At 43.8% G+C, this 25,185-nt stretch overlaps 2 protein-coding genes across 4 annotated transcripts in view; both read left to right on the top strand.

Moving 5' to 3' along the window:
- Window positions 1-154: 154 nt before the first annotated feature.
- On the top strand, window positions 155-25,185 carry LOC142656007 (uncharacterized). Of its 2 annotated transcripts, none has more exons than XM_075830817.1 (8): window positions 155-430; window positions 842-1,180; window positions 1,408-1,716; window positions 2,597-2,993; window positions 14,825-14,873; window positions 19,139-19,266; window positions 23,392-23,449; window positions 24,477-25,185. In XM_075830817.1, the coding sequence occupies exons 1-5, from the start codon at window positions 172-174 to the stop codon at window positions 14,841-14,843; spliced, it is 1,323 nt and encodes a 440-aa protein (XP_075686932.1). In that variant the 5' UTR covers window positions 155-171; the 3' UTR covers window positions 14,844-14,873; window positions 19,139-19,266; window positions 23,392-23,449; window positions 24,477-25,185. The 2 variants fall into 2 exon arrangements, with proteins under 2 accessions (XP_075686932.1, XP_075686931.1); XM_075830816.1 differs by having other exon boundaries at window positions 24,265-25,185.
- LOC142656004 (uncharacterized) overlaps window positions 21,719-25,185 on the top strand; it is a 130,319-nt gene continuing 126,852 nt past the window's right edge. For both annotated transcript variants that reach the window (XM_075830807.1, XM_075830805.1), the window contains exon 1: window positions 21,719-24,203. The gene's annotated coding sequence lies outside the window, so the exon portion shown is untranslated. The remainder of the gene's footprint in view (window positions 24,204-25,185) is intronic.

The following is a 25,185-nucleotide window of genomic DNA, read 5'->3' as shown; positions in this document are numbered from 1 at the left end:
GTGCTATGTGAAAGCCTAATAAAAGTGGAATCCTTCATCTGTTCCGCTTCTGTGGTAGATTCTATAGTCTGTTTATTACTATAACTCATACAACATTTGGCTTTGCTTCACATTTCAGGAAAGCCCAAAATGTCACATCCAGTAATGAGAAGTCTATTGATCTCTGGAGATATGAAGTATGTGATCAATCTGGAGAAATTTTCTCCTAAAGGCATCAAGATTGTATGGACATGTGGAGTGGGAAGAGAAGAAGAAGTCCTATCATCCACTGAATCACCGTCACATAATCCTGACAGATCCTACAACGTCTCCAGTGAGGTCAGAATTACTGAGGATCGTCACAAGGATCCAGGATTCAGAGTACGAGCGACCTGGGAACATGAATCTATGGACAACCCAGAATCCAGGGAACTGTCTATCAGAGATTCAGGTGAGGAGAGAGATGTTACCTCCTGGCTGACCTCTAATACTGTCATATTCTACAGAAGGTCGTACTGTACACTTCATCACTAAGCTCTTGAAGACTTGTGGTCAAATTTAACAGTAACATATAAATGTACATATAAATATCTTTCCCAGCCGCGGTTCTATGGATGACATCAGCAGTATGAGATATTATATTTATATGTAATACAATCTGGTAAAATAAGCTTCATTTTATAATCATCATGCACGCCAAAGCATATACAGAGGATCATGGGATTACTAAGGGCATATACATCATTTCTGATTACACATATCATTACAGTACATCCTGACACCTTTATATATGTGTGTAATATTTTTGCTTCATCAGTATTAGAAATTTTTTTGAATAAAATCTTCCTGTCCTGTTCTGTAGATTACAGATGGAGACCAGTTATAGAAGAGATTCAGATTCCTCGTCTACTTTACGGCACCCCGGCCACCCTGCAGTGTCAGATCTCGGGGTATTTCCCGGATGCAGTCGCTGTGAAATGGAAGAGACGTGCTGGAGATCAGTTATATGAAGAGACCGACGCTGCTGGTAACCAGAGAACAACATCCAGGAGAGCGGCCGATAACACCTACAGCTGTACAGCCTGTCTTACTATCACCCCCACACTACAGACACATCAGGGGGCAGAATATATATGTCTGGTGGAGCACCCCTCCCTGGAGAATCCCATAGAGAAAAGCACAGGAACGCTACAAGTCATTGGTGAGTGTTTCTACAATCTGTAGAAAGATAATCATTCATTTATTTATTTTTGTATAATTTCCTAAAAAAAAGTGAGCAATATTTTCCATAAAAGGGGGGGGGGGGGCAGGGGCAGATGCTATTACTGAAGTACAATTTCTAGTTCTAGGGCAGAATTAGAATATTCTAGAACAATACACTACTCCTCGTATAGACTCTGGAACAAACTTCTGGTTCTTCTCTTCCAGCTAAACCCCAAATGTTGGATCCTATAGAGATCACTATGGCAGATTCATCTCGTGTTCAGTTCTCTCTGAATCTACAGAAGTTTTACCCTAAAGATATAAAAATCTCCTGGCACTGGGAAAATACGTCTGGTAAATATGTAATATCAGCTGCGGAAACATTCAGAACACAGGACGATAATCTCACATATGATGTCACCAGTGTTGTCTGGAATTCTAGTCATTCATTCAATGATCCAGAGATGAAAATCATTGTACTGTGGAAGCACGAGGCTATGGAGACGCCAGAGACAAGATCACTAAGTATCAGAGGTAAAACTCGATCTGTCTCTCGATCTGTCTCTCAACAGATAATGGAACCTCTTGTGCTGCAATTAATTTGGCCTTAACTAACCAGGAAGTGGAGGGTTCCTCCCAATCTTCACCCTTAACCCGCCTCCGGAATGCATGGACTTTTCGGTCAGAACTTCAGGTTGCGGCCCCTGTGGTAGTCGCTGATTGGCGACAGGTATTGCTGAGGATGTCAAGCAGGGATGTGGCATGATTTGTCTCCTGAAACAACGGAATGAAGAAATTGCAGATCTGGAACCTGAGGAAGATTTACTATTTAAAATGCGCCAGAATTCTGGTTCAAATTCAGCTAGGGTTTTGGCAAACATGTTGTGCACCACATTTATTAACTGTATTGGGCACTTTTTTTTTTTTTTTTTACACGCTCTACAAGGGGGTGTGGTCTAGTGCAAATGGGCATAGAGTAAAATGCAACACTGTGCTAAAGTGCAACAAAATGTTGACACAAAATCTGGCAGAAACTGAAGCAACTTATAGGTGGTTTAAGGAAGAGAAAAGTGTCTAACGTGTTTACCTAATACGTTTATCATAGAGTATGCACCACATTGATAAATTTGACGCATTTTCTGACTGCCTTGTGTAAATTTACACAGTCTAAAACTTGGACAGTATTAGTAAATTTGCTCCAGTTTACATTAGGATTATTTTTCCTTTTAAATACTCATTTACCTGCAGAATTTAATTACAGAGAGAGATGTAACTGTATGTAGCCCAAGTTCATCCAATTCCACGAGTCACAGAAATCAAACACTTGCTCTTCAGTAAGGGGTTAACACGCAGAAAATCTGTGCTGCTCATACAGAGTCTATTGTAAATAACTCCTTTTATTCACATGTTACAGATCTGCCCTGGCGTCCACACGTTAAATCTATCAACGTCCCAGAGCTGCGAGATGGTAGACAAGCCACACTGACCTGTAATATAGCCGGGTATTTCCCTGATCTTCTATCGGTTAGCTGGTTCACAATGAAGCACGGAAATGTGACTGCTCTGCCCATAGAATCATTACAGAAGGCCAAAAATGTGACTGCTCTGCCCAAAGAATCATTAGAGAAGGACAGAACTTACAAGATCTCACAGAAGAAAAAGGAACAGAAAGACAAAACTTACTCCTTTGAAGCTTCATTGACTTTTACCCCATTAATAAGTTTAGACCAAGAATCAGAAATCATCTGCAGAGTGGAGCATCCCAGCCTGGAGCATCCCAGCGAGACAAGCACCGGACCCCTACACATGAGGTGAGCGTCAAGATCCTTAAAGAAGACTTGTCACCTCCCAAAAAACAGAAGGGGACAACTTAGATTGCTAGCGCCTCAGAGATCCTGTCACTATTTTTTTTCTCTTCTAGTCCCCACAGTTCCTGAGATATCGGTGCCATCAGTTTTGTTGCCCGGTATGCAAATTAGACTTTTGACTGTCAAGTGAGCAGTTAACATCATTTACTTGCCAAGAAACTGCCCACTTGATAGTAAAGGCCCCATATAGGGCACTAAAACTAACGGCACTGACATCTCGGGAGCCGAGGGGGCTAGAAGAACGAAAAAAATCTAGCAGAATCCGTGAGGCGCTGCCAATCTAACTGCGATATCTGCTGCAGATTTTTTGGGGCAGGTGAGTTTTTTAAATTTATTTTTTTAAATGTGGGGAACAAGGTAGTCCTGTTATCTTGAGTAGTTGTTGCTTCTGGACATTAGCTTTATTATAGAAGCCGGTGCCAGTGTCTGCAGTGAGGGGGGGGGAGGGGCACCTGTCTGTACCACACAATTCAGGGTGTTCAGATGTTTCTAGAAGCCATGTAGATTAAATCAACAATAACTTTGAGAGACAGACAAAATAAGAAAGGTTAATAACTGTCGTATCAACAGAGTCTATAGATATTAGTAGATAAATGTATGAATATTAGAAAGATCGGTTACGGAGTGCTGTTTTTGTATCCTCAGAGTCTATGCATCGGCTGCCATGGTCAGGAGGGACAGTGGTCCCCTCTGTTCTGGCAATCAGCGAGGGGTCCCAATGCTTGGACCCCCACATTTATTACTTGTCCCGTTATGATTAATGTTATTGGTTGAAAAACCCTTTTAACATCAATAGAAAAGCAAGCCGAACACATAGATATATCAAAAAGAAACACAGCATTTATTCACTTCTTCTGGTGAGGTAGGCGACCCCCGCATCCACACGGATAAACTTATGGCTACCAGGGAGAGAGGAGGTATTAATTTGACTAACATATGGGGTTACAATCCGGCTTGCTTGGCAAGACATGTAATAGACTGGGTCAAACAAACTAGCTACCATTCTGACCACCTTCTCGAGTCTCATTTTTGTGCCTCTTGGGGTCTCTGCACGCTACTACACACATCTCTGCCGGTATTGCCTAGATTCATTAAACGATCTCTAATATGTAGGGACACTATAATGGCCTGGAGAGCTATGAAAAGGAGATATGGTCTCTTTAGAAAAAAGCTCATAACTTTTAAAATAAACGTTTTGGGACACAATTTTCACTAGCATTATCAGTGTGACAGCGCCTATTAGATTAACAACCTATATAGAGGACAACCAGAGCATCACACCCCATTATAAAAGAAAAAATAGAATGTTGTTAGTGCTCAAATAAATATTGGGGGCAGGCACATACAGCCCAAAGCTGCACACGTGGTAAATGATGGAAGCTCACATTATATAACCACTAAACCTATCTAAAAACATACATATAAAAAGCAGAGATGACAACCACAACATGTGGTAGAATGGAGACCAGGCAACAAGTAGAAAGCATACAGGCATAAACATGCATTAGATCATGTCAGACTCCAGCACTTAGATACAGATTGCCATTCACCATTGAATATGCTGTGCTTTATTATATATGCTATGATTGTGCAATTATGACATTAGACGTATACCTTTATAAAAGACGTAGCAAATGGCTCTAAAAACAGCAACACGTGACATGACTACAAGTGTATAATGTACATATAAAGCACAACAAGTGCATGTATCTTACCCATGGATATATGTGGACTGGAAAAAACAAGGCTGCCTGGCCACACACCCCAGTGCTGGAGTCTGACATGATCTAATGCATGTTTATGCCTGTATGCTTTCTACTTGTTGACTGTTCTCCATTCTACCACATGTTGTGGTTGTCATCTCTGCTTTTTATATGTATGCATTTTATATTGATATCGGTGGAATTAGACTCGTTCTTCTATAGGTTTAGCGCCTATTAGATTGGCTAGGAGATAGGGCATTACTAAACTAGTGACAGTCTCTTTAACCCCTTAACGACGACGACGGATATATCCGTCACAAGCAGGTGTTCCTGCAAAGCGACGGATATAACCATCGCTCTGATCTCGTGGGTACTGCCAGTGTACCCACGCGATCAGCGGCAGGAGCACGGCTGTTATACACAGCCCGGCTCCTGCCCCAACTGCTGGAATTAAAGCGCTCTCCAATTCCGCCAGTTTAACCCATTAGATGCCTCTTTCAATAGCGACAGCGGCATCTAATGTGTTTCACAGAGGGAGGGAGCTCCCTCTCTCACCCCATCAGCAGCTCTGCAGGGATAATGCGGGGCGTCGATCGATTTCCATGGCAGCCGGGGGTCTAACAAAGGCCCCCATGTCTGCCTTCAGAATCTGCCTATTAGGCTATGCCAGCGGCAGTTTTACATTGACAGGCAATAATGCTTTGGAATACTAAGTATACCAATGCATTATATCTGCAATCAGAAGATTGATAAGTGAAGTCCCCTAGTGGACAAAAAAAATAAAAAATAGTTAGTTTATGGGAAAAAAAAATAGGTTACAGTAAAAATTAAATAAAACCACCTTTTCCCTCTAAAAGTGGTTTTATTTAGTAAAAGTGTAAAAAATACACATATATGGTATCGCCGCGATCATAACGTCTCAAACAATAAAGTTAACACATTAATTAAACCCGCCGGGTGAAGGGCGTAAAAAACCCCGCAAAAAACAACGGCAAAATTCCTTTTTTCTCCCATTTCCCTATAATGAAATAAAATCAAAGTTAATCAATAAGTCCCATGTTCCCCAAAATACTACCAATGAAAACTACACTTTATCCAGGAAAAAACATGCCCACATACGGCCACATTGACGGAAAAATAAAGTTACGGCTCTTGGAATGCGGCGATGCAAAAAATATATATATTATTTTTCTTTATTTTTTTTTTAAAAAAAAAATTATTTTGCAAACGTAAGAAAACAAAAAACCTTTACATATTTGGTATCCCCGTAATCGTGCCGACCCATAGAATAAAGGTAACATGTTATTTATGCCGCATAGTGAACGGTGTAAATTTATAACGTGAAAAGCAATGCTGGAATAGCTGTTTATTTTCAGTTCTTTCCCAAAATAAAGTTAATAAAAGTTAATCAATATATTATAAGCATCTAAAAATGGTGCAATTGAAAAATACAACTTGTCTTGCAAAAAAACAAGCTCTTATACGGCTATGTCGACGGAATAAAAAAAAAGTTCTGACTCTTAGAATGCGACAGTGAAAAAACAAAAAATAATCCTTGGTTATTAACGTACAAAAAGGCCTGGTCATTAACCCCTTCCCGACATTTGACGTATCCGTACGCCAAAGTCGGGTAGGGGAAGTATGGAGCGGGCTCACGGAGTGAACCCGCTCCATACGGTGTCGGCTGTATGTTACAGCCGACACCTCAGAGTGACTAGCTCAAGCGCGATCCCGCTAGTTTAACTCATTAAATGGCGCGTTCAACAGAGACCGCAGCATTTAAATCGTTAGAAAGAAGGGGGCAACCCCCTCTAACAGTTCATCGTGCCCCCCGCAATGCAATCACGGGGGGGGGGCAATGGTTGCTACGGCTGCCTGGGGGCATAATGAAGACCCCCAGGTCCGCCATCTTTGTACACCTATTAATAGTTGCCTGTCAGAATCACAATATACTGCAATACATTAGTATTGCAGTATATCATGCAAGCGATCTGAGTATCGCTGGTTGGAGTCCCCTAGGGGGACTAATAAAAAAAGTAAAAATGAGTTAAATAAAATAACAAAAAATATATTAAAAGTTAAAAAAAATACCTTTTCCCATTTTCCCCCTAGAGCATAGTAAAAAAATAAATAAATAAACATAACTGGTATCGCCGCGTCCGTAAAAGTCTGAACTATTACAATATATCATTATTTAACCCGCACGGTGAACGCCGTAAAAAAAAAAATTGTAAACGCCAGAATCTCTATTTTTTGGTCACCTCATCTCCCACAAAAACTTAAATAAAAAGTGATCAAACTGTCGCATTTACACCAAAATGGTATTATTAAAAACTACAGTTTATCCAGCAAAAAATAAGCCCTCATACCACTTAATCGACGGAAAAATAAAAAACTTATGGCTCTCAGAATTTGGCGACGCAAAATACATTTTCTTTTTTCCACTTAGGTTTTTACTTGTAAAAGTAGTAAAATATAGAAAAAACTAATATATATTTGGTATCGCCATAATCGTATTGACCCGCAGAATAAAGGTAACATGTTGTTTTAATTGCACAGTGAATTCCATAAAAACGGCACGCAAAAAAACCATGGAGGAATCGCTGTTTTTTTATTTTCATTTTCTACCCCACAAATATTTTTTTCCGGTTTCCTAGTACATTATACGGCAAAATAAATGGTGCTACGAAAAACTACAACTCGTCCTGCAAAAATCATGCCCTCATAGTACTATATCGACGGAAAAATAAAGACGTTATGGCTTTTGGAAGGTGTGGAGGAAAAAATGAAAATCTGAAAAAGGGCTGCGGCGGGAAGGGGTTAAGGGGGAAGAATTGATAGACAAATACGGGTTAACACATTTTCAACATATACAATCTGCTCAGGTCAAACATTTTTTCACGAATGCTCTTCGAGACGTTAGCTGAGAGGTTGTGACTAATGACCTGGATAAGGCTCTTTTTCAGAACAGCGGAATAATGTCCATTTTTCAAATATATTGGAACATCAGGGACAGCTTAATCGTGATCCCACCTGAGAAATTCTTTACAAAATGGGAAGAGCAGCTTCCCATGATATTGATATTGATCTCAGGGATAAAATCTTGATGGGATGGGGCTCCATACGGAAACATGTGGTAAGGGGGTGTGGGTATTGAGAGATACTCCATATGGTATCATGCATGGAGCTATTTTTGGTTTTAACCTGCCACCGAGTCCCTCAATGCGTGATCGATTACTGACATGTCCTAAGTGTCTTAATAGTAGGACAGACCGTTGTTGTGGATAATTCAAAGTCAAACAGTTGCTCCAGATTCATTCATATTTATTTCCTCAGGAGAAGGTTTCACAGCAGTGTCATAATGATGTCGCTCAGCAAGTGATGGCAGACGGCATTTTACATACATTATGAGTGGGTTTATATACAGTTTTATAGACTGAACTTTCACTACATCAGCTGTAATATTTTCTCTTGATTTTGCACAAAACAAATTACATTCTGTAATGATAGGGGTAGGGAAACGGACAAGTGAGCCCTAATCTACCTGCCACTCTGTCCCTGCCTACTTGCAACGACCCGCCCTAGGCGACGGGGTACAACTCGGCGGCGGTCCCTACGCTCAGTAAGTGCACGAAACAGACAAGGGTACACAAAGCTAGGGAAATGGGGCAGTTGCCCACGGCAACACCGCGAGCAACAAGAGAGGTGAACGAGCCGAGTCAAACCAGGAGTGTACGAGGTACCAAACGCAGAGCAGAAGAGTAGTCAGTAAGCCAGGGTCAGTATGGAGCAGGATCAAGTAGTCAGGAGCTGTAGCTGGGCCAGGAAACCACACGAGAAGAGTCACAAGCACTGGAGGAACAGGAAAGGCAGGTATAAATAGACAGAGGGTGGGAGCTAGCTGAGTCTGGCCAGGCTGCGATAGGCTCTCCCACTCCTAAGCCTGCCAGCCTGAGTGGTGGAAGCTGTAGTCAGTCTCAGACACATAGACTCAGGTGCCGACTGATTACCTATGGGCGTTAACCCCGCTGTGCCTGGCAAATCCTTTACAGTACCCCCCCTTTTATGAGGGGCCACCGGACCCTTTCTAAGTGGACCTGGTTTATTGGGGAAACGAAGGTGGAACTTCCTGACCAATACCCCAGCGTGAACATCCCGGGCGGGTACCCAAGTCCTCTCCTCAGGCCCGTATCCTCTCCAATGGACCAGGTACTGGAGGGAGCCTTGGACCATCTTGCTGTCCACAATCTTGGCCACCTCGAATTCCACCCCCTCAGGGGTGAGAACGGGAACAGGAGGTCTCCTCGAGGGAGCCAAGGACGGGGAGCAGCGTTTAAGGAGGGAGGCATGAAACACGTTGTGTATTCGAAAAGATGGGGGCAACTCCAGTCGGAAGGAGACAGGATTGAGGACTTCAATGACCTTATACAGCCCAATAAACCGGGGAGCAAATTTCTTGGACGGGACCTTAAGGCGCAAGTTCCTAGACGATAACCACACCAGATCCCCGACCATAAACAAGGGGTTAGCAGAACGTCTTCTATCAGCCTGAGATTTTTGTACGCTCTGGGATGCCTCTAGGTTCTTCTGAACCTGGGCCCAGACTGTGCACAGTTCTCGATGAATGACCTCTACCTCGGGATTGTTGGAACTACCAGGTGAAACGGAGGAGAACCGTGGATTAAACCCAAAATTACAGAAAAAGGGGGAGACCCCTGACGAGTTACTGACCCGGTTATTGAGGGAAAATTCGGCGAGGGGAATGAATGAGACCCAATCATATTGACAGTCAGAGATAAAACACCTTAAATATTGTTCTAGAGATTGATTAGTCCTCTCAGTTTGGCCATTAGTTTCAGGATGGAAGGCAGAGGAGAAGGACAGATCAATCTCCAACTTTTTACAGAAGGCTCTCCAAAACAATGAAACAAATTGTACCCCTCTGTCCGAAACAATATTGACAGGGACCCCATGGAGACGCAGGATGTGTTTGACAAACAAGGTAGCTAACGTCTTGGCATTGGGTAGTTTCTTGAGGGTCACAAAGTGGCACATCTTACTGAAGCGGTCTACTACAACCCACACCACCGACTTGCCTTGAGATGGAGGCAAATCGGTGATAAAATCCATGGAGATATGGGTCCAAGGTCTCTGGGGAATGGGCAAAGAACGTAGTAAGCCCGCTGGTCGGGACCTGGGAGTCTTGGACCTAGCACAAACCTCACAAGCGGCGACGTAGGCATTAACGTCTTTAGGCAACCCAGGCCACCAATAGTTTCTGTCAATGAGGTGTTTGGTACCCAGGACGCCTGGATGACCAGATAGTGCGGAGTCATGGTTTTCCCTAAGTACCCTTAGCCGGAATTGCAGGGGAACAAACAGCTTGTCCTCAGGAAGGTTCCCGGGAGCTGAACCTTGATCAGCCGCGATTTCTGAGGCTAAATCAGAATCAATAGAAGAAATGAATATACCAGGAGGCAGAATACAAGCAGGATCTTCCTCCGAAGGGGGGCTGGCCATGAAGCTACGCGACAGTGCATCGGCCTTAATATTTTTAGACCCAGCCCTATAGGTAACCAAAAAGTTGAATCTGGTAAAAAATAGCGCCCATCGAGCTTGTCTCGGGTTTAGCCTCCGGGCAGATTCTAGGAAAACCAGATTCTTGTGGTCGGTAAGGACCGTTACCTGGTGCCTAGCCCCCTCCAGGAAGTGGCGCCACTCTTCAAATGCCCATTTAATGGCTAAGAGTTTGCGGTTGCCAATATCATAGTTACACTCAGTGGGCGAAAACTTCCTGGAGAAGTAGGCACAGGGACGGAGATGGGTAAGGGACCTGGTACCCTGGGACAAGACAGCCCCCACTCCCACCTCGGATGCGTCAACTTCCACGATAAATGGCTCCATTTGGTTGGGCTGAACCAGCACCGGGGCCGAGATAAAGCACTTCTTAAGGACCTCAAAAGACTGGACAGCCTCAGGAGGCCAGTGGAGGAGATCAGCACCTTTGCGAGTGAGGTCCGTAAGAGGCTTAGCGATGACCGATAAGTTAGCAATAAATCTCCTGTAATAATTAGCGAACCCCAAGAAACACTGTAACGCCTTCAGGGAGGCAGGTTGGACCCATTCCGCCACAGCCTGGACCTTGGCGGGGTCCATGCAGAATTCATGAGGAGTGAGGATTTGACCCAAAAATGGTATCTCCTGTACCCCAAACACACATTTTTCGGTTTTCGCAAACAGTTTGGTTTCCCGAAGGACCTGGAGCACCTTCCTGACATGCTCAATGTGGGAGGACAGGTCCTTGGAAAACACCAGTATGTCATCAAGGTACACTACAAGAAAAAACCCCAGGTAATCCCTTAAAATTTCATTTATGAAATTCTGGAAGACAGCAGGAGCATTACACAACCCAAAGGGCATGACGAGGTATTCGAAATGACCTTCGGGCGTGTTAAACGCAGTCTTACACTCATCCCCCTCTTTGATGCGGATAAGGTTATACGCCCCCCGTAGATCAAACTTGGAGAACCATTGGCCCCCCTGAACCTGATTAAAGAGATCAGGAATCAAAGGAAGGGGATACTGGTTCCTTACAGTGACCTTATTCAAATTACGGTAGTCAATGCATGGCCTAAGACCACCATCCTTCTTCCCTACGAAGAAGAAGCCAGCACCTACCGGAGAAGTAGAGGGGCGAATGTAACCCTTGGCCAGGCATTCCAGGATATACTCTCTCAATGCTTCACGTTCGGGACAAAAAAGATTAAATATCCTACCCTTAGGGAGCTTAGCTCCTGGTACCAATTCAATAGCGCAATCGTATTCTCTATGAGGAGGTAACACTTCGGAGGCCTCCTTAGAGAAAACATCAGAGAAGTCCTGCACAAACTCAGGTAGCGTGTTCACCACCTCAGGGGGAGAAATAGAATTAACAGCAAAACATGACGTCAAGTATTCATTACCCCATTTGGTAAGCTCCCCAGTATTCCAGTCAAACATGGGATTATGCAACTGCAACCAGGGAAGGCCTAAAACCAAATCGGACGATAATCCCTGCATCACCAGTACAGAGAACTGCTCCAAATGCATGGAGCCAACAAGGAGTTCAAAAACAGGGGTATGCTGTGTAAAATAACCATTAGCAAGAGGAGTGGAGTCGATACCCACTACCGGGACAGGTTTAGGCAAATCAATCAATGGCATAGCTAGAGACATAGCAAATTCCACAGACATGATATTAGTAGAAGACCCTGAATCCACGAAGGCACTGCCGGTAGCAGACCTACCACCAAAAGAGACCTGAAAGGGAAGCAAGATTTTATTACGTTTCATATTTACGGGAAATACCTGTGCGCCCAAGTGACCTCCCCGATGATCACTTAGGCGCGGAAGTTTTCCGGCTGCTTATTCTTACGCCTAGGACAGGTGTTCACTTGATGCTTGTCATCCCCACAATAGAAGCAGAGACCATTCTTTCTGCGGAACTCTCTACGTTGTCGGGGGGACACGGAGGCCCCGAGTTGCATAGGTACCTCTGAGTCTTCCGTGGAAGAGCGAAGTGACGGTTCCTCGGGAGGCATCATGGGATAGTCAGAGGGGAAAACACAAAAACGTTCCCTGAGACGTCGGTCAAGTCGTACCGCTAAAGCCATAACCTGGTCTAGGGAGTCAGAAGAGGGATAGCTAACTAGCAGGTCCTTCAGGGCGTTCGACAGACCCAACCTAAACTGGCACCTTAAGGCAGGGTCATTCCACCGAGAAGCTACGCACCACTTCCTAAAGTCAGAACAATACTCCTCAACAGGTCTCTTACCCTGACGTAAGGTCACCAGCTGACTCTCGGCAAAGGCAGTCCTGTCAGTCTCGTCATAAATGAGTCCGAGAGCAGAAAATAAACGATCAACGGAGGAAAGTTCAGGGGCGTCAGGAGCCAAGGAGAAGGCCCACTCTTGGGGCCCTTCCTGGAGCTGGGACATAATTATACCCACCCGCTGGCTCTCAGAACCTGAGGAGTGAGGCTTTAATCGAAAGTAAAGCCTACAACTCTCCCGAAAGGAGAGAAAAGTCCTCCGGTCCCCTGAGAACCGATCAGGCAACTTGAGGTGGGGTTCAAGGGGTGAGGTGAGGGGCACTACCATGGTAGTGTCAGGCTGGTTGACCCTCTGAGCCAGGGCCTGGACCTGTAGGGAGAGACCCTGCATTTGCTGGGCCAGGGTCTCAAGGGGGTCCATAGTAGACACAGGGACCAGGGTAGACTAGGTAACGGGCTTGTGATTATGTAATGATAGGGGTATGGAAACGGACAAGTGAGCCCTAATCTACCCGCCACTCTGTCCCTGCCTACTTGCAATGACCCGCCCTAGGCGACGGGGTACAACTGGGCGGCGGTCCCTACGCTCAGTAAGTGCACGAAACAGACAAGGGTACACAAAGCTAGGGAAAAATGGGCAGTTGCCCACGGCAACACCGCGAGCAACAAGAGAGGTGAACGAGCCGAGTCAAACCAGGAGTGTACGAGGTACCAAACGCAGAGCAGAAGAGTAGTCAGTAAGCCAGGGTCAGTATGGAGCAGGATCAAGTAGTCAGGAGCTGTAGCTGGGCCAGGAAACCACACGAGAAGAGTCACGAGCACTGGAGGAACAGGAAAGGCAGGTATAAATAGACAGAGGGCAGGAGCTAGCTGAGTCTGGCCAGGCTGCGATAGGCTCTCCCACTCCTAAGCCTGCCAGCCTGAGTGGTGGAAGCTGGAGTCAGTCTGAGACACATAGACTCAGGTACCGACTGATTACCTATGGGCGTTAACCCCGCTGTGCCTGGCAGATCCTTTACACATTCAGAATATTTTCTTAGCATTGCAATATTTTCCTATCAAGTCATTGAATGGTAAGTCCTTATCATCTTCTGTATTCTGTAAGGAGGGCGTAGAGGGTGGGGTCTTGAGTCATCAATTTTCCCTCAGCCTTTATTCTTGCTGATTCAATTCCTTAACACAGCAAAAACAGAAATACATTCTCTCGACATATCACTCTTATATTGAAGTTAAAATGGAGGTATAGAATAGAAGACAAAATGGTGGAATTAGTTAATTTCTTTCACACCGTCCTACATGATCTGTGGCATTGTCCTAAAATTCAACCCTTCTGGTCTCGGGTCCGAGAAATGATGGATGCTCTGTGGAGAAGATTCTTGCCAATGTCCCCCACCCTTTTCCTTTTTCACTATTGGGAAGACGAGGCGAATGATGACAGAGCTAAAGGGAGACACCTGCCTCAATTGTTCCATCCGATCTGTTTAGTAGCTAAGCGTTTATTGTGGCAGCGCTGGCTGTCCTCCATTGTACCGACTATGCAAAACATATTGAAACAATGCCTACACATAGAAAGATTAGAAGCAGAAAGTAACAAAACCAAAAGCACTAAGAACTTCATGAAATGGAAAGCATTGATGGAGAAGCGCTTGTCTGACTCTGAACTCTCACAAACGGCGTCTCCTTTCACGCTCACGAATGGTATTTATTATAAACGTTGAAGCAAACCCGGAGTGTAGCTGGGGAGCGGGGGCTACCCGGGCACCTGCCCCAGGATCAACATTTGGTAGGGGGCGCAGCATGGCCCCGCTCCACAATTAAAACAACAAATAAGTAATTGTCTGTTATGTATTGGTGCCACAATGAATCTTTGCAGTGTAAGAAAGCCTTAACAAACCCTTAACAAACTAGAAATGAGAAATATGGAATCTTTTTATATCTGATAATCCATTGATATTAACGTGACATAAAAACATTTATCTTCACATATATTAAGAGGAAAGGACTGGCGGGACATATTACAGCTTTACACAGCAATAGTAGGGCCTCGTCTGAAATATGCGTTTCAGTTCTAGGCAATGAGGAGACTGGAGAATCCTAGTTATGGAGGATTTATCTGTAGGGATCAGGTCATTAAACAATAGGGAGCAAAAGATTCCCAGCAATACAGTAATTATCCGCTTCACCAGTTTCTGGAATATTTTGTATTTTACATTATAACATTACAGTTTAAATTTCTAATAAATCATCTTATTCTATTCCAGGTGTAAAAAAGCAAAATGATGATGTAAAAGCTGTACACGTCAGTAAATGGTAAGTTCTACTATTAATCCTGACGATCATGTGATCCGTGTGATCAGTCACAGCCGGGGAGGATACTGTCACTGAACGCTGTTATATCTCTACACTGATATCAGTCATTCTATAGTGTGGGGATTGTGTCTGACATTTCTGGGGGTCTATAGGGCGCTGGGTCCTCCAGTGCTGGAATTACTGGGGGTCTGGGATGACTGTGTAGATAACTTTATGCTGGATTTCCCCGGTCAGTGACTGCACATATTATCCACGTCACCTCCTCCTTTAGATATCCGGGTTCTTCTCTGCTTTTCTTTCATTGTGAGATGTTACTTTGTCCTGAAGCTGCAGTGGATCATGTTGGTGCCATTTATATAAAGTTCATTATTATTATTCCTATTACCACTATCACTACATCATGTACAGTCCATATCGAGCAAGTCCCAGATGACTGTATCATTTCTCCGTAGTATTTCCCCGGTATATACAGGGACCTTCTCTCATGATTTAGTGGATTATACAGTCCTCAGTCCTTGATGATCTCCTGTGGCCAGACCCTGAAGCAGGGACGTAGCTAAAGGCTCATGGGCCCCGATGCAAAAATTCTTACTGGGCCCCCCCCCCCCCCCCCGGAAAATTCTCATGGCCGACGCTCCGCAGCTTTGAGCTGCATCGCTGGGTCTCCTAAGTGACCCAACAATGCAGCACTAGCAGCCGGGGCGTCACTAAGGCTGGGTTCACACACACTATTTACGAACGTAGTTCGGGCGTTTTAGCATTGAATTACGTCCGAAAATACGGCTCCAAAGTGTCGGCACACATCTGCCCATTCATTTGAATGGGTCTTACGATGTTCTGTGCCGACGGTCATTTTTTTTTACGCGCCGCTGTCAAAAGGCGGCGCGTAAAAAAGACGCCCGCGTCAAAGAAGTGCCTCTCACTTCTTCAGACGTAAATGGAGCCGTTTTCCATGGACTCCATAGAAAAACAGCTCCAATTACGTCCGTACTGGACGCAGCGAAAGACGCCTCAACATGCCATTACGGCTGAAATTACGGTGCTGTTTTCTCCTGAACAGACGCTGCCGTGTGAACATACCCTCAGGGCTTAAAATGTCAGGGAAATAGCCCCAATACATATGTGTCCGCCCCAAAAAAAGTGTGTATAGGAGACAGCATAGAATATCTATAGCACTACGACCCTATAAACTATGGATAGGATTAGATACAGTGGCTCAGCAGACAGTATCATACATGATAGGATTAGATACAGTGGCTCAGAAGGCAGTATCACACATGATAGGATTAGATACAGTGGCCCAGCAGAGAGTATCACACATGATAAGATTAGATACAGTGGCTCAGCAGACAGTATCACACATGATAGGATTAGATACACAGCTCAGCAGACAGTATCACACATGATTGGATTAGATACAGGGCCCAGCTCGCTGACATTGCGGCTCCAGCACTGGACCCAGGATAGGTAAGAATAATAATTTTGCTTCTTTATGTGTTACTGATTATTTTTGTGTGTTTGTGTTTTTTTACAGGTTCGGTTGTTGGACTTCGGATTCGAGGACTTCAATGACGGCGTTTTTTTAATTCTCAATAAAATGGTTAATGAAGGTTGTGTTTTTTTATTTCAATAAAATATTTTTTCTCTGTGCTTGTATCTTTTTAAACTTTATTATCACCGCCTTAGTAATGGCCGCTGGCTGATTGACAACCTCCATTACTAAGGCGGGGCTTAATGTTAGCAGGTGCAAAGGCCAACACTAACCCCCATTATTACCCCGGTACCCACCGCCACCAGGAGTACTGGGAAGAGCCGGGTACGAACCAGTACCCGTCCATCTGTAGTGACGGGCAGGCACCGGGGTGGCCGCAGGCTGGTAGTAATAGGCTGGGGAAGGCCAAAAACAGTTGCCCTTCCCACCCTTGTAATGCTGCCTGCTGCTGCTGTGTTGTATCTGGCTGGTTATGAAAATTGGTGGGGACCCCACATCGTTCTTTCCAATTTATTTTTATTTTTTTTTAAATGACGTGGGGTCCCCCCCATTTTTCATAACCAGCCAGATACAATAAAGCAGCAGCAGCCTAGCATCACCAGGGTAGGAAGGGCCACTGTTTTTGGCCTTCCCCCTCCTGATAATACCAGCCTGCGGTCACCTCAGTGGCCGACCATCACTACAGATGGTCGAGTACTGCATGGTACCCGGCTCTTCCCAGCACCCCTGGTGGCGGTGGGTACCGGGGTAATAAAGGGGGTTAGTGTTCGCATCTGCATCGGCTAACACTAATCCCTGCCTTAGCAATGGACGTCGTCAATCAGCCGGCGGCCATTACTAAGACGGTAGTAATATAGTTTAAAAAAAACACAAAGACATAGAAAAAATATTTTATTGAAATAAAAAAAAAAAAACACAGCCCTCATTAACCATTTTATTGATAATAAAAAAAAAAGCCGTCATCGAAGTAGTCCTGGAATCCGACGTAGTCCAACGACCGAACCTGTAAGAAAACACACAAAAAAACGATTAGTAACACATGTGTTAGGCTCAGATACAGGGCCCATGTGTGATACTGTCTGTGGGACCCTGTATCTAAGCCTACCACAAGGTAGGCTTAGATACAGGGTCCAGCAGACAGTAATCTTATACAGTATAAGATTACTGTGTGCTGGGGCCCTGTATCTAAACCGACAGTGTGGTAGGCTTAGATACAGGGTCCCACAGACAGGATCACACATGGGCCATGTATCTAAGCCTACCATGTGATTGTCTTAGATACAGGGCCCAGCAGACAGGATCATACAATCTGTGATCCTGTCTCATGGGCCCTCTAAGCCTGCTACATCGTATGCTTAAAGGGGTTGTGCAGTCCCTAAACATTGATGGCCTGTCCTCAGGATAGGCCATCAATAGCTGATGTGTCTGGGTCCGACTCCCGGGACCTTCCTGGTTCCGGATCGCAGCGGAGGTCCTGACGTCACAGCGCTATGCGCCGCGCACAACATCGAGAGGACAGAACTTCCGCCGCGGCTGAAGAGGAAGGTAAGATTAGTTGCCCTGACTGGCGGGTCCGACTCCCGGGACCCGCCAATCAGCTGTTTTGAAGGGGCCGCAGTGTTCGTACGAGAGCTGCTCCCCTTCATTTCACTACTCGCTCACACTGTGAATCGCCGACACCGATTCACAGTGTGACCGGAATGAAGGGGAGCAGCTCTTGTACGAGTGCTGCGGCCCCTTCAAAACAGCTGATTGGCGGGTCCCGGGAGTCGGACCCCGCCAGTCAGGGCAACTAATCTTACCTTCCTCTTCAGCCGCGGCGGAAGTTCTGTCCTCTCGATGTTGTGCGCGGCGCACAGCGCTTGACGTCAGGACCTCCTCTGCGATCCGGAACCAGGAAGGTAAGGTCAGTCTGTTACTATAGTAACAGGGGCCCGCGGCCCGAGTTACTATAGTAACTTTTTATTGATGTGGTGCGGGGGGCTGTGGGCCCCCCTGGCTTCGGGGCCCGGTCGCAATTGCGACGATAGATAGATACTTTGTCTGTTATGCTAAACTGTCAGCCCTGAGGTGTGACTGCTCAGCATGACAGACATACATACACACACACAGTGAAGGGGTTAAGAGCTGGATTACTAGTTGCTACTTACATCTGCTGTGGGGTCAGCAGCTCGTACTGCAGGGGAGCAGCAGACACGCACACCATCTTCTTGCTGTAGCCATTCCTTTCCCTCTGAACAGGTCACGAGGAAGAGGGAAACAGCAAGAAGTGAGCTGATTGGGTGGACAGTACAGTGGGCGGGCCTGGGTCTCATAAGATGAGTGGATTCATCTATCATTCATTTTCCACCCTCTTGTTCCCCCTCCACGCAATGACTCTCTGACAGCTGAGCTGCCACCAATGCTTTAAGCTACATTACTGGGTCTCTTTTGTACCACAGCAGGGACCCAGTAATATAGAGCAATCATTGTAGCCCTAGTGTGGTGAGGGGGGCCTGCGGGCCCCCCTAGCTACGGGGCCCGGTCGCAGTTGCGACCGCTGCGACCCCTATAGCTACGCCACTGCCCTGAAGTGTCACTTACCTCTGTACCCCTAGATTGTTATAGGACCTGCGGGTGCTACATGCGGCCCCTTAATAAGACAAAGCAGCGGATCCACAGACAGACGTCTCCTGTATACAGAACAGCCCGACATAACAAGAAACAACATCCTGATCTGTGTGACTTTAGAAATAAGGTTAAAAAGAGAAATAATCTGTGTTGTATTTTGTAGGATTAAAGGAATATTCACGTCTGATATCAAGAACGCGGAGATTATAATAGAAGACGAGGTCACTGAGGACACGGGAGCAGAACCTGGAGAAGAAACAGAAAACCTGACTCCTGAGAGAGACAATGGAAGTTAATGTCATTCCTTCATTACTATATCAGGGGTATATACAGAAAGTAATGTGTAAATGAATGGAGAGGAGTGTATGACGCTGATTGGTCACTGATTGGTCAGCGTCATACACTCCTCTGTACAACGCCCACTTGGTCATATAGTAAAACACGCCCAGTTGTCCATTAAGAGAGTCATTAGCATAAAGCTAAAATAGGTCATAACTCCGTCAAAAATGATTGTTTTTTTAAATAAAAAACACTGCTGTAATCTACATTACAGCGCCGATCACATCATGTACAAGATAGGCCACTTATAATGTAGTGACAGAGACTCTTTAAGGTGATGCTGTTCCTCCACACAGATGTGATATCTCTGCTGCCTGTTGTCACTACTGGGAGGTGATCGGTATACAGTTGTATATGGTTCTTATAGGCTAGAATAGGAGCTGCATTCAAATCACCCCCAAGTGGTGACAACAGGCAGCAAAGATTTTCAGCGTTTGTGTATGGAGGGGGTTTGGGACACGTGAATATCGGTGCACATTATGTATTTCTTCATGTTACATTCCTATTCATTAGGTGTCTTGTTTCTATGTGTGGGGAGATGTTCACATCATTGTTTGGTAATAGAATGACACTAAGAATATAACATGCAGCCAAGTTGATAAATACAAGAGTCAGTCTGAATGTAGAAAAAGTCACTGCACTGTTTATCCACAATGTAAAGGCACGCTCGCTGGTTAGTGACGTCTTCTCCTCTGACAGCGCCACCACTTACATCCATAAGATGGCCGCAGCTCGAGGGTCATGTGATGCGACCCGTCGTCCGTAATCCTGCTCACATAAGCCTCCAGGATTAGAGCGCATGTGTACTGTGTTTCCATGAAGGTTGTGTGAGATTACTGATATACAGCTCAAGTCACATGATCCTCCAGCTGCGGCCATCTTATAGACGTGAGCGGTGGCGCTGTTAGAGAAGACTTCACTAACCAGGGAGCGTGCCTTTACAGTATTAATAAACGGCGCAGTACTTGTAGTGACAGTATATTAGTAACTTGGCTGTATCCCTCTTTACCACACATTAGTCAACATTTTCTATAGTGGCCAACCCTTTTAATTAGAATATTATACATACAAAATAACTCCTACTGCAAATTCAGAGAATAGGGGGGGCTAGATGCAGTCAAGTGAAGCATGCTCCCCAAATAACAATAGGGCACTCCTATTGAATACATATATAAACTAGAGAAAAGGAAAGGAGCTTAGAAGCCATATATTAAAATATTACTTTAATGACACATAATAGCATAGACACAAAAAGATTACTTAAAAAGGTACAAAATGGACATGAGGACATTGTTACAATTCCAGTGGAAAACACGTTATGAACAGACTATTCGTAAACAATGGGAAGAAGTATCAATTTCAAGTATACATAGCTATGAGGTACATGAGGTAGATGGAAGTAGGAAGCACTAAATATATCGCAACAAAAAGTCAATAGTAGTTAATAGTGGTACGGATAAAATAGAGTGCTAATATATAAATCGTTACAAACAACAAATGCAACCACCCTTTCCCTCCAATAGTGATAAAGTCTTACCCATTAAATAGTTGGTGGAGAAGTCTGACAGCCGTGCATAGGACCCTAACGCGCGTTTCGCAATGAGCTTTCTCAAGGGGCTTGTAGTGTCAATAAAGCTGCTGCTTTAAATAGTGTAAGCAGCAGCTGACATGAATGTTTGTTAATGCCAGGAGTTCTCACGGCGCACGCATTCTGCCGAAACCGGAAGTGTGGCAAGCCCCACTTCTAGCCCCCAGCGCCGTAGCGCACATCCAGGATCCCCGACCCGTACAGGGATCCCAGACATGCGCAGTGCGCTGAAGGGGGCGGGAACGAGGCCAGGCACATGCCGGCAAAACACACAGAAGACGTGCGCTCCTCATTGGACAAAGAACAGACATGGGAGATACAGGTAAATAAAAGTGCAGAACGCAGACAATAGCCCGTAATATATACCAACTTCTATCATTATCCTCATATTTTAAAATTAGTTATCTTCTAAAAAGGTTGCTATATTGCTCAAATATACAGACACAAAGAAAATCAATATTGCTATATAGCATAATAAAATACAAAAATATATGTGTGTTAAAGAGTTAGATGAACCAAAAAACAACAGTTCATAAAAAATAATAAAATAAAACCAGAATGTGAAAAAATAAAAAAATAAAAATAATATTATGACCAATACCGCTGTATAAACTTGCAGGATTGGATACGAGGAAGAATAAATCTCCCAATAAAAATATCAAAATAAAAAAAGAAAAAGTGCATAAATTATCAGACCGTAAGAAAATATATATGAATATATATATATAATAACAAACTAATATTTTTATCAAAAAGATATATACCATAATCATACAAGTGTGTATATTAAATAGTTACAAAAATATATAAGATAAAAGCAATAAATATATATCATTAAACAATTAATAATGTACAATGAGAAGACATGATTTTGGGTCATTAGTAAGTGAACATATTCTAGTTAAATATCTCTGTGCATCTTCCATGACGAGTCCAATACGACTGTTCCAATTCATATCACGAAGAGGATATCAAGAGGTAATGCATCAAACACCTATGTACCATAATAAAAAGACACACAATTAAAATACAATTAAAACCATATTGGGGGTAGGGACTCTAGAGAAATGGTGCAAAATTAAATTGTTCATTAAGACCTCCGGGTGTCATGGATCCTAATTTAACGATCCACATACACTCTCTTTGGGCCAAGACCTTCCTCAAATTACCCCCTCTGATGCCACAGTGTATATGGTCGATTCCACGGATTTGGAGAGACTTCGGATTGCACCCATGGTGCTGCTTAAAATGTTTCGGCAGTGTTTTGAGCTGTTTGGGATCACTTTTACATTAGAATGTAAAATGAATAAATACCACAGACCCCTAAATTGAGACCCCTGCAAAAAAAATACTTCTACTCACTTCTCTTCTGCTCTGGGCAACGCCTCCGCTGCATTGGGTCCTGATGCTACAAGACATCCGTGCATAGTGTGCGCTTGTTGTACTTGGGACGGCATCAGGATGTGGATCAGAAAAGGAATTTGGATTGCGAAGTGGTGAATTATGCTAAACATGCTCCCCGGGCCTCCTCTACCAATGAGCTCCTCTATCATTAATGGCAGTGCTCATTGGATAGAACGTTAAACTGCTGCAAGTATTTATTTTTCAATAAAATTGTGCCCCCCCCCCCACACCCTGGCCCTGGTCAGTATTACACCTGCTGTTACAGTATATTTGTATATTGCGTTATTAGTATTCGCCACATCAGCGTCATCATCACGTCACACTCCTAATGAATGAACATTTTACTAAAATACATTATTTGACTCAACCTGCAGTAAATCTATTATATTCTGGCCTGTGTTCGCTTTAGTAACTGCACTTTCAGCAAACTTTTCCTATGTCATAGAGACATATCAAAAGTTTTCATTGTTATGGGTCCGGGTGCTGAGACCCCACCGTTGCTGTAATCAGAACTCCCTGAGATGCTGAAGACGGCTTACATAGAACGTCTCTGTGAGCAGTCTTCAGACTAAGGGTATGTTCACATGCAGTAGCAAAATACATCTGAAATTATGGAGCGGTTTTCACCTGAAAACAGCTCCTGATTTTCAGATGTTTTTGTAACTACTCACGTTTTTCGCTGCGTATTTTACGGACGTTATTGGAGCTGTTTTTCAATGGAGTCAATGACATGCACTTCTTTGACACGGGTGTCTTTTTATGCGCCGTCTTTTGACAGCGACGCGTAAAATGACACCTTGTGGGAACAGAACATCGTAAAACCCATTGAAAGCAATGGGCAGATGTTTGTAGGCGTAATGGAACTGTTTTTTCAGGCGTAATTCGAGGCGTAAAACGCCCGAACTACGTCTGAAAACCGTGCGTGTGAACATACCCTAAGGGTATGTTCACACGCAATTACCAAAAACGGAATAGGGAGTATGAAGTTAGCAGCTTTTTGTGAATATAGAATATGACTGTATGCATAATAATGATCTTAATATGTTCAGTTATGGTGACTAATGCATCTTTTTACTTCACAACAGACACGTTGATCTACTCTATGGTATATAACACACCAACATCTGACCATACCGGACCACGGTATCCTTTTAAAAAAAATCTCTAGCACCTAGCAGTAAGTCCAATATGATTGATGGTTTAGTGGTAATACATATCCACTACATAGTACTATAATAACATGCATAGATTTAGATATAACTTTGTTAATATCCAACTAATATCATTATAGGTTAAAACGACACCTGCCCGATAATATAGAATCTAGGACAGTACTCATGATCTAAGGTGATGCACTATGGTAACTAGTCCAGTTTTTGATTTACCAGTCACTAGTTTATATCTCATGTGGATGAGATAACTAAACACCCCTCATATAATAAGTCCTACTATCCTTCTGCCTCCTATAGCGTTCTCAGTCATTCAATATCTAAAATCGGACTACTAGCAGTGAAATAGAGTGATCGTAGTACTCACTATGAGACACGCCCCCTACTCGTCACTACATACGATGTGTTAATCTTCAGGGACTCCCTCCATGACGCTTTCAAACATGGCCGTCCCACAAACCAAATATGGGAGTGAGTGTAACTCCCTTCGTTGGGACACGCCCCCTGCTAGCTATGTCGGTCTACACATCTTTACAGCTATACAGCCCCAGTGTGACGATTGAAGCGTCACATGACACGCACCTTAATACCGCCCACCTCACGCCCAGAATACATAGTATTTAAACCATGGAGATTCAAGTACAATTTAGCGCCAAAACTAAGCGGCAAGCCGCCATACTGACTGCAGCACGATATAATTCAAGAATCATACGCCAAGTGGGATCTAGGTAAACAACACTTCTTAATATTATACCTTTATGTCATGCAAACTTTCTTAATTTATCTCAGGCTGAGCGTGGTGCTAGATGTGCCGACAAGATTCTGACAGCACCTCAGATAGGGACTCATATGAGACTGCAGGCTCGCAGGCGCCACCTAGTGGATTTCCTCTACTGTAGCTGCATTGATATCACCAATGTATCTTCTGCTTACCTACGCTCTATGATTTATGCCATATATGCTAATATGCCTGTTTTCCTTAAAGAATGGCAAATATATAGGTGGAATCCCTTCTGAATCAGAGATTTTCTGTATATACCTCGGTCTGTTGGTCCAAGCTAAATTACTATATCTGTGTGATTAACACTAGTGTAATCTCTGTTAACCTACGCTCTATGATCTATGCCATCTATACCAATGTACTTGTTTCCTCTAAGAATGGATTACCGATATGTGGTTCTCTTGTTAATCACAGATTTTCTTTCTATGTACCTCGTTCTGTTGCTCTAAGCTACATTATTCATTATCCCATTGTAACCATCACACTTGATAGAAATTGTCTTAAATTGTCTTGATATGACGATGTGATACTTGATGATATACCGCTATTGTGTATACCTTTTGTTTGTGCACTGGATAGATAGTCACCCTCTAACATACATTGGGCCATATTTAAATAAATATTCATATCTATATCTCGAGGCTTGTTCCCAATAAAATAATAGATATATTGACTATATATGAACACTGTATGTGTCTTGACAAAAGACTCTGTTCTTATTTTTTACCTTTTTTATTTTATTCTTTCCAGTTTCTCTTTACTTGCTGTTTTGCACCATTGATATAATGTTATTGTTGAAATATGATGCCAATATATTCATGTGAAATATTTTGTACACCTGCAGTGCCTGACGAAGGTCGTTGAACCGAAACGTTGCACGCACATTGCCCATGGCATCGAATTTAATAAAATCGCAAAATTGAACCACA

Source organism: Rhinoderma darwinii, chromosome 6 (assembly GCF_050947455.1).
Source record: "Rhinoderma darwinii isolate aRhiDar2 chromosome 6, aRhiDar2.hap1, whole genome shotgun sequence".
Taxonomy (NCBI): Eukaryota; Metazoa; Chordata; class Amphibia; order Anura; family Rhinodermatidae; genus Rhinoderma; species Rhinoderma darwinii.
This window is presented reverse-complemented; position numbering and strand designations above follow the sequence as displayed.

Bases quoted from the DNA above. Each gene is read 5' to 3' on its own strand.
- LOC142656007 (XM_075830817.1), top strand. From the start codon at position 172: ATGAAGTATGTGATCAATCTGGAGAAATTTTCTCCTAAAGGCATCAAG. The intron at 431-841 runs GTGAGGAGAGAG...CCTGTTCTGTAG, and splicing joins ACTGTCTATCAGAGATTCAG to ATTACAGATGGAGACCAGTT. The intron at 1,181-1,407 runs GTGAGTGTTTCT...CTTCTCTTCCAG, and splicing joins AGGAACGCTACAAGTCATTG to CTAAACCCCAAATGTTGGAT.